General features: G+C 45.7%; 1 protein-coding gene across 1 annotated transcript; it reads right to left on the reverse strand.

Moving 5' to 3' along the window:
• Nucleotides 1–2,000: 2,000 nt before the first annotated feature.
• LOC147724924 (uncharacterized) lies at nt 2,001–6,838 on the reverse strand. Its single transcript, XM_086967090.1, has 2 exons — nt 6,115–6,838; nt 2,001–2,626 (listed from the first exon to the last, which is right to left on the reverse strand). The coding sequence occupies exons 1-2, from the start codon at nt 6,836–6,838 to the stop codon at nt 2,001–2,003; spliced, it is 1,350 nt and encodes a 449-aa protein (XP_086823216.1).
• Nucleotides 6,839–10,284: the final 3,446 nt, after the last annotated feature.

Here is a 10,284-nt window from a genome sequence, read left to right on the forward strand (position 1 = left end):
TAGTTCCTGAAAGGGCCATTTCTAGGTCTTTTGCAGGCCTAGGCAAGTATTGATAAATACAGCCCCTCACATTTACTACCATCACTCTCTTCCCCCTGTCATCCAGGCTAGAAGAAAGACACATCAACCATTAAATATCACTGAAATTCACAACAAAATAAACACTGAAAACTGGGCAGGCTGATGGATGGCTCATCTTGTGCTCTGACTCTCAACAAGACTCCGCATATCTGACTGTATCAACACATTTACCAACACCTGCAGGCCAAAAAGAACATGGAATTTTCATCTATATCTAACCTCCTAAATATATCTGTACAATTACCAGCTGACTGTGTTTTTTCTAGACCAGAGCACAAGTTCTAGTTCTGGGAATACCCATCATACTCAGAACATCTCAAATGGAAAAACAAAAAAGGCACGGGTGGGATTTTTCTAGTAAATTCAGTCACTGGTAAATAAATGGTGCATCAAACAAATTCATCCTTTTTTTCACCCACTAAGCAACTCCAGCCATTTGCAATTCAGTCTTGGGTGAGGGGGGGTCAGAAAATTAATGAGGATAGGCAATGCGGAGTCTGGTTGAGAGTCAGAGCCCGAGATGAGCCATCCATCCAAAAGTGAGGGGCGTTATTTTTCAATACTTGCCTATGGCGGCAAAAGACCTAGAAACGGCCCTGAGCCTTTCTAAAGTTCAGTTTTTCATTTAATGACACGTTTCGGAGGGTAATGGACTGGGCTAAGAAAAAGTGCATTGCAAAGCCAAATGGTTTGTTCCAGCGTGCCTATGTAAGTAAATACTGAGATACTCGAATGCCGTTCGCCCAGAATAATCCAGACCCATACACAATGAGACAACACCACTGGATAGCATAAAAGGCCACTTTTTATTCCATAGATCAGGCAATTTTTATATCCATAAACCAATAAACAGTTGTAATTTTCACTTGTCTTCAAACCAATGAATTTGCATATTATGCCAAAACCATAACCTTTCTTTTGCACTTGTTTGTTTATAACGGTATTGTTCCAAACCAATATAACTTATTTTCCGTTGAAATCACCCCCATGTTTCGAAATCTTTTCACTTTTCCTCTTTCTTTCTTTTTCCCCCATCTTGTACCTCCCACCACCCTCTCTCCTGAAGGACGGTCAAGTCCGCTCTAAATCTTGACCTCCCCCTATTCCGCCAAATTCAGCTAATAGGATACACAACCATTGCCTGACCTAATGTGGCATCTTTCTTGTTTGACATATCTAATGTTCATAAGTAACTTTGTTAACAGTATACAATTTATTATTTAACATTTTGTCAACAGGGGTGGGTGGGCGGGCCTCGCCGAAAAACGCTCCTGCCTCAACTACGGAGCCTAAAATGGCGCTCCTGACTAACTCCTACGCACTGCCTCGCGCGCGCTGCCCTGCCTAACGCGTCATCGCTCTGGGTCTGTACCACCGGGCGAAAATCCGCGGGGGGAGACTGCTTCGCTCTGCTCCCCCCGAGGATTACATCGCCCAGAATAATCCAGACCCATACACAATGAGACAACACCACTGGATAGCATAAAAGGCCACTTTTTATTCCATAGATCAGGCAATTTTTATATCCATAAACCAATAAACAGTTGTAATTTTCACTTGTCTTCAAACCAATGAATTTGCATATTATGCCAAAACCATAACCTTTCTTTTGCACTTGTTTGTTTATAACGGTATTGTTCCAAACCAATATAACTTATTTTCCGTTGAAATCACCCCCATGTTTCGAAATCTTTTCACTTTTCCTCTTTCTTTCTTTTTCCCCCATCTTGTACCTCCCACCACCCTCTCTCCTGAAGGACGGTCAAGTCCGCTCTAAATCTTGACCTCCCCCTATTCCGCCACACAGAAAAAACCTTGGATTTTTCCTGACCCCACCAACAAACCCAAACCATTCTTATCATAGTGTGTTGTTACCCATGTCAGTTTGCTTTGCCCTTGCTCTTTTTTTTTTTTTTTTTTTATTCCTCCCTTCTAGCAGACACCCACAGATCAACTTTCAAACATTTTGATAGCATGTCTCTGATCTCCAGTATGTAATACGCCATCCCCAACTGTGTTAAGTGGACACCGTCTTCCCTAAACAGATGGCCGTCTTTTCCAGTGATGCTGTCATGTGCAATTGTCTGGATCCCTAAACCCACACAGAAGATCTTCATAGCCCTGTTTACCTTTTTTCTGGCCTTTTCCATGGCGGCCTGACTCCTTGCCTTTTTCCATTGCTGCCTAAACACAAATTCAGTCCATACTAGACTGGTCCCTAGCCAGTTGTTAGAAACCACAGCTAAATCTAATTGCATGGCTTTGATTATGCTTAGCCCCGATAAAGCCACTAGGTCATTTTCCCCTAGATGGAGAATGAGCATATCAGGACCGCCTCTGTCATACCTTATCTTAGCCAATAGAGGAAACAAGTTCTCCCAGCGCATACCCCCTTTACCGCACCAGTAAAGTTCATGTCCAGCGCTGGGGATACCAAGGTTCCTTCCATAGATTTGATGATCCGCAAAGATCGCTGCCCATTTCACAAATGAGTGTCCCACGATCCAGATTTGTTTTTTGGCCGGATTCAAACCCCGAATGTCTCCTAGATGAAAGAAAACAGACCCAATAAGAAAAACTCAACATACAACTTTATGCTTAACAACTTCTAGTTTGTACTACTGTCCATGCTTCTTCTACAGCATATGTGCTTTTTTTTTTTTTTTTTTTTATTTTTTTACATAGCGTGCACAGCAGTTAGAACTCCACCTTCCTATCCTTTTGATCGCATTCCAACCCAAACCCAAACAGGCTGCTTCAGACGCTGCTCCTATACGAAAGGAATGTGTTGCATAATTCATTGGATTGAAGCCTAACAATAAAAGTGTTCTTCTCATGACTACCAGCAGCTGGTGACTCGAAAGCTTACCGCCTGCCTTGTGCACAAAGATTGGTCCACCCAGAACACCTGTAAAAAACTGAAAATCCCTCCACTCTTGTACTGGGCAACAACCTTGTATGTGAGTCACATTTAGGTGTATCCACACCCCTTGCCCCAATTGATCTGTTTTTGATTTGCCTAACCATATTTTCAAAGTGTCACCTTCCAAGCACACATCCCTGCCACATAAGCCGCAATCATTCTTTAAACCTAAAAGTTCAGAAACTCGAAAAGCTCCAAAAAAGAGCCATATCATTACCAATCTAAAAAGCTTAATTTCATGAGCGTTGTAACAAGCTTTGTGTAAGTACCCCAACATACGTTGGAGCAATTCAAATGTTATTGGCGCTCTTGTGTGTGAGCTTGACACCTTCACCCTCTGCAATCCCTTCAAAACTCTCTTCACCAATATATGGGTATTTGGATCCCGGCCCCAATACAATTGTCCGTAGAAGGAAATCCCCGCTAGCTTACCCACTATGGTGTTATGTGACAAACCCCTGTCAATTAAATGTAAAACAAAATCAAGTATGAGGGGGATATACATCTCTTCTCTTTGTACAAAGTTATAAGTGTCAACATAACTTAGAAATTCATGCCATGCCTATAACTTCGTTGAGTGGATGACGCTATTGAGTTCTCCACCAGCCGTAGTATCCTCATTCCCCTAGAGCCCAGATGCTGATAGGTACCGATGATTTCTTGACTGCTGCTCCCGGGGCCAGCTCGCGAAATCTGTCCCACTGGGAACGAGAGAGCGCATCAGCAATTGAGTTATTGATACCTGCAATGTGTGCTGCGCGAAAAACAATGTTCAGACGCAGACTTAACAGCATGAAAGCCCTCAAAAGGCCTAGCACTCTCCTGTCCTTGGCTTTCTGCCTGTTTATTAAGTGAACAACTGACAAGTTGTCTACATGAAAAAGGATTGTTCTGTTGCTAAGCTCTTGGCCCCATACCTGCAAAGCCACTAAAAGGGGAAAAAGCTCCAAAAACGCTATACTGCGACCTTGGGAAATCCATTCTTCTGGCCACCGCTCAGCGCACCAGCGCCCATCCCAAAAAATGCCAAATCCATGTAAACCTGACGCATCTGAGTACATTTGCACCTGCCACTTCATACTTTCTTCGATGAACAACAATGGCACTCCATTGAAATCCGCTAAAAATAACAACCAAATCCTTAAGTCCTCCTTTATGTTTTTGGTGAGCCTGATTCTATGGTGTGGCAGAGTTGCTCCTGACATGGCCATACCCAACAACCTGCAGAAAGTCCTTCCTGCCCTCACTACTCTGCACGCAAAGTTCAGGTATCCTAATAGTCTTTGTACTTGCCTGAGTTGTAATTTTTCTACTTGAAGGGCCTCTTGAATACATGACCTAATTTCCTCTAACTTCTTCTTAGGAAGTCGTGCCACCATTTCCACTGTATTGATCTCTATTCCAAGAAAAGTAATCTGTGTGCTGGGCCCCTCTGTTTTGTCTCGTGCCAAAGGCACCCCAAATGCTTCTGCCATATTCTGAAAAACTTGTAACGCCCTCTCACAATGTCCGGACTTCGCCAGTCCCATAAAGAAAAAGTCATCAAGGTAATGGCACACTTTGCCTACCCTACACTCTTGCTGAAACACCCACTGTAGAAATGAACTAAACAATTCAAAAAGGGCACAGGAAACTGCACATCCCATAGGTAAAACCTTGTCAAAATAAAAATAACCATTCAGCTGCATGCCCAAAAGCTCAAAATCTAAGGGGTGTATCGGTATTAATCGAAAAGCAGATTGAATGTCGCATTTTGCAAGCTCGGCCTGATCTCCTAAACTTCGTACCATTTTTAGAGCCTCGTCCACTGTAGTGTACGAGACTGCTGAATCCTCATCAGCAATAAAGTCATTAATAGAACTACCCTCCGGCCACGAAAGGTGTTGAATCATGCGGAATTCGCCCGCCGCTTTTTTGGGGATTACCCCTAGCGGCGACACCATGAAATGAACAAACGGCATCTCCTCAAAAGGCCCAGCTACTCTGCCTAAGCCTACCTCCTCACCCAGCTTCCTGCCCACCACCTCCGGGAAATCTCTAGCAGACCTCAAATTCTCCGCCCAACGCCTGTATCTGGGGCCCTGGTAACCAATTCGAAATCCCTCCTTAAACCCCCAATAAAGTTTGGCAGCCGCCTCGCTGTTCGGGTACCTGTCCAGCCAAGGGATGAGCAATTCCCATTTAATTGGGGTAAAAGCCTTTTGGTATAGGAGGGAGTGGAGCTCCCCTGCCCCTGGCTGCCTGGATTTGTGGTTGTGGGGTATGCTCGGTTGTGTCTGCTGCAGGCGTAAGGCATTGAAATAGCATATGTCTGCCTCCGCACTGGGAACATTCGTGTTTGAATCTACAATATGGCCGGTTACAATACCCCCTGTTGTAGTTCCAGCAGGAGCCCAATCCGCTTGTATGCCCCCTTGTGACAGTCCCCGCCCCTCCCTGGGCGGCGCGCCCTGGAAAGGGCCGGTACGCCACCGGCAAACCACTAGCTGTGTGGGTGGTTTCCGTAAGCTGAGAGGATGACATCCATTGCAACCATAATTCTGTGTCTATATCACCCCAAGGTTTTGAAGGGTTCATGCTCATCCTGGCCCTGAACTCCTCGTCATAATTTAACCAGGAAAAACCACCAAAATGCATGTGGGCCTTGCGTACCACATCCATGTACTTAAAGAGTGAAACTGCCCTTTCCGGATATTTTTCACAATAAATGCTGGAGAAAATTAAAAATGCAGACGACCAATTGTCTATATTTCTCGGCACCCTGGGACGTCTTGCCAATTCTAATTCTTCCTCCTTGGACCCTTCTCTAGATTGGACATCTCTGTGTAGCAAACGGAAAACATCTACGTAGTCATGTTGCCATATCTTTTGTTTTGTCTTGTGAGACAGGTGGGTACCTAGCGGCATTGACACACCCATGTATGGCAGCCTACCTGGCATAGGTGAACTATCTTCCGTGTGTTCTAGGCTAATGTAGTGGGCTGACTTACCAACCTGTCCACTTGCCTGTGCAGGCGCCGCTTTACTGTGTATTTGCGGTACCTTGTCCTGAGCCTTTTCACCCCTAACCTGTGAAGAGACATCCCATGCCCCCCACCAACGTGGCTTACCCTTGGGAAGCTGTTCCTCGCGTCGTCTCAGTTCTTCTTTAGAGATCCGCTCGAGATTCTCCTTCTGTACTCCAGAGTCCCCATCTTCATCTTGAACCTGTAACGATTGAACAGAGCTTGTTGTCCCAGCCCTCCTCCCAGAGCCCACTGCTACAGTTGATTGTCCCTTTTGAAAACTTCTCAGTTGTTTACTAACATTTCGCTCCTCTAATTGCTGTGGAAATGTCGCTATACTCTCCCTTGTGCCTTGTGGAGCGAAGATTTGGCTGCTTCCTCCCGGACGCTCACCATCTCCTACACCCCCATCATAAGTGTCCCAATCAAAAACAGGCTCTCGCTCCAAAAACCTGTCCGCCTGTTGTGGATCCGCCATAAATTCCACATTAAAACCACCTTGGTCAGTGGCCGCTCTGTCCTTCGCAAATTCCTTACCTTTCGCTCTCCTGCTACCCGTCGTATTCGTGGTCTGACCTTGCTCCGCTCCAGAGCCACCTGACACCTTATCTGCCCCGTCTACTAGAAGTACCTTGCTGCTGGGCTTCCTTACTTCCCTATGTTTCCGCTGTGCTTCAGCAGTGGAGGCATGTTCTACCCACACCCACTGTCCTGATAAACTGCGGCCCAACTCTGTCTCATCTGGCGCAAAAACTAATGGTGCCTGGCGCGCCTCTGGAAAAATATATTCTCTGTTGAACCTGGTGTGCTCCAGCCCATTATCGTACATGTATTGTATAAAATCGTCTTGGCCTTGCTCTGCCAAAACCGCATCTCTGATCTGAGAAACCTCCCCATCTTCCTGTGGCAGCAAGCCTACCTGCCCTGTTGTGAAAAACTCAGAAAGGTCCTCATTGGGGGGGTCTGAAAGTCCAAAAACATCTTCTGCATCCTCAAAGTCCTGTTCCCTGGGCCTGGACGGGGCGCGTGGTACATTCATAATTGTGCAGGCGCCCCCCGCAGCCTCCTCATCACTGCCACTCGAATAATCCACTAGCGGCTGGGGCTGGGGAGGCTGTGTAACTAAGGCAGGGTGGGGGAGTGTACAAATGGGGCCAACTGTTTCTTTGCGGCCCTCAAAGCATTGTGGCCCTGTAAATACTGGCACTGGCCTGGGGCGGGGCGGCCTGACTGTAGCTGCTCTGGCCTGTCTGCCCCTGCCCACCCCCACTCGCTGGGTGCCTGTGTCAAGCCCACCCACCTCAAAAACCTCCCTCCCAAATGGGGGAGTAGCCAACTCACCCGGCAGCCTGACCACACAGCCCGTCCCTCGTAGCAATGCAGGGGATAAGGAGCGGGAAGACTGACCCCTCCAAAGACCTGCTTGCCGGACGTTCCCCGCTGCCTGCCGAGCCCCTCTGGCTGACCGCGCTCTCCTCGGACCTTTCCTCGAGGCTGACGTCTGCCTGCACGCATCAATGGCTCTCTTGACTCCGTTCGCCGCCTGTCTCCTCGGGGGTCTGTGAGGTGGAGGGGAGTCAGCTGCGTCGCCGGTGCCTGCTGCCAAAAGGTCACTCCTGCCAGCTGCCGCTATGACGCGGAGCGCCTCCTGCAGTGCCTCTTGAGTAATCATGTCCGCCTTGAATTAGTCCAATAAATGCCTGCAATTCACGAGGAGTGACCCGCCTCGCCGAAAAACGCTCCTGCCTCAACTACGGAGCCTAAAATGGCGCTCCTGACTAACTCCTACGCACTGCCTCGCGCGCGCTGCCCTGCCTAACGCGTCATCGCTCTGGGTCTGTACCACCGGGCGAAAATCCGCGGGGGGAGACTGCTTCGCTCTGCTCCCCCCGAGGATTACATTGCATGTGCTGCATCCACAAATGATGTTTATCACATTAAAGCCTTCCATATCGGCTATGCCAGTGCTGGGAAAATAGGTAGCAAAATATGATTTCTATCTGTATTGGATGCCTATAGAAGACAGAGAACTGAATGTGACAAACAGCATGATAATTGACTATACTTTGAGATGTAAAATAACACCTCAGAATTTCCCGTTGAAGCAAGAACTTCCTGTAGAGTGGAATCAAAACCAAACACCCAATAGGATTAATAATACTCCTGTCCGTGGAGCATGAGGCCAATGCATATATATTTAAAAGAATTGGTATCAATGTGTCAGAGAAAGCTGTGATGTCAAACCAGGCCTAAAACAGAATGAAGGACAACAATACATTGGAAGAAAGCATTTAGAATCCTACAGTTTTGTTTGCCAGTTTTACACAACGTGAACTTGGTCCAAGAACATTTGAGCAACTTATAACTGAACCAGACAACATTACACATTCCTTTTTTTAGATGCATGAAATTATGTGATTGGTCCAGAATCACAGAATGTCAGCCACACCTTACCCTCAAAGTATGCTCTGTAAAGTTTCACGTTAGCTCAAATTTCATGTTATGATCCCTTTCGTACATAGCTCAATGCCACAACCAGCAAAATGCAAAAAAGACACACAACAAAGGGTTACAGGGTGATGCCTCACCAAAACACATGCTGATAAACAAAGGATGTCGTACATTTTGTGGAACATGCTGGTAATATTAAGTGATAAATTCAAGGAGATAACCTAAAATTGGCAAATGCCTATTATGTAGGTCCCAAAGCATTCACAATTCAGCCGGATGCCTTAAAAAGGTGCAATCAGAAAGGTGCAATCACTCACTAAGCTGCTTGACCAAGAGTGACAAATCCCACAGGTATACAGTAGCCAACATAACAGTTTACTTTTCTACAAATTGTTTTGGTCATCCACTGAAGTCCAACATGCACATTTTTGTCCCAAAGCCAGGTGTGGGTGTAGTGGAGATGAAAATCCCACAAACAACAGTACCTCGAGCTCAGTAGTTGTGGTTTGGCTGTTGACATTGTTCTTTTTAGGTGTCGCACTAGCCAGGATCTTTTGTTTTTTCCTAATTAATTCTTTATACAAATACATACATATGTATGGGCCTTCATCATCCCTCTTCATCCATTGGTCTGTGGTAGTCCCATTCGCATTGTAGGCCTCTCCATCACAGCCTTCAGCATATGGCAATGGAACAGCCCACTCCAGTCACTGGCTTTCTTCACAGTCAGTCCCAGCATTTTGTCTCTGGACATGTGGATATTTACCTACGAACCAATGCACCCCATCTTTACTTCTCTTGTGAACTTCATTTTCATTTAAATCAGCAGCAGTCGGTAATGTTCTCCTCCCACCATTCTTCACCTGCATTTGGAGGTAGTGCACTTCATAGACACTGGTTTCTCACTTCTCTTTTCATTCCAGATCAGTGTTGCCACCCGGCCTCTTTTTTACTGAGGCCAGGGGTAATTTCAGTTCAAGGAGATCACTACCTGCAAAACATTGCGACTGTTTTTTTGCCCTAGCATGTCTTGTCTGTGTTCTCTTAGGAGGCACTGCATTTCTACGAGAATAGTCCATCCTTCTTGAGTGTGAACTTTCAAAACTAGCAGCAAGCCAGCATCAGTTTGGGATGAGCCCATACTGTTCATGGCACATCTGATTAATATTCAGTTTCTATAAGCTACTCACAAAAGTTGTGTAGAATAAACATTTCTAATATTCAAATAGGACATGAAGGAATAAAATAGAAGATTCAGGCGGATGTGGAACACAGTTATTTTGCTTTTCAGTTACAGAGTATTTGACTGTCAGCAAAGACTACTACATACAGGGTTTAATCACTCATAAGAATACATAGTTTTTATGTTCATAATGCTCCTTTTGTTGTTTTTGTGGGGGGAGCTCTTTAGTGGCTTGTTATGGAAGGCCTCATGCAAAGCTTCAGGCTTCTGTTTAAGGTGAATTGTTCTTGAAATCTGGCAACATAGCAAACATCAACAAGCAGCAGCAAACAGGGAATGCAGACAGATAAGTGGCATCTGGGCCCCATGGGGAGGAACACATACAGTAGAAAATTGGTGTTTGCAGACACAAGGTTACGAGGCACCTGCAGGAGGTAAATTGAGCAAGACACTGTAATAGAGTTTCCTTGAAACGGTGAAGTAAAAGCAGGAGGCAGACAAGTAAAATATTTCACAGGAGTAGTCCACTCTGCTGCAAGTGATTAAATACATATGTTCATACTATTCACCCAGGAGCGTAGGTTTTTTAAATTCATGCTTTTTGGTCCCATGTAATGAGTGGCCCCTTCAGCCACTCTGTA

This window comes from Lissotriton vulgaris, chromosome 4_1 (assembly GCF_964263255.1).
Source record: "Lissotriton vulgaris chromosome 4_1, aLisVul1.2, whole genome shotgun sequence".
Taxonomy (NCBI): domain Eukaryota; kingdom Metazoa; phylum Chordata; class Amphibia; order Caudata; family Salamandridae; genus Lissotriton; species Lissotriton vulgaris.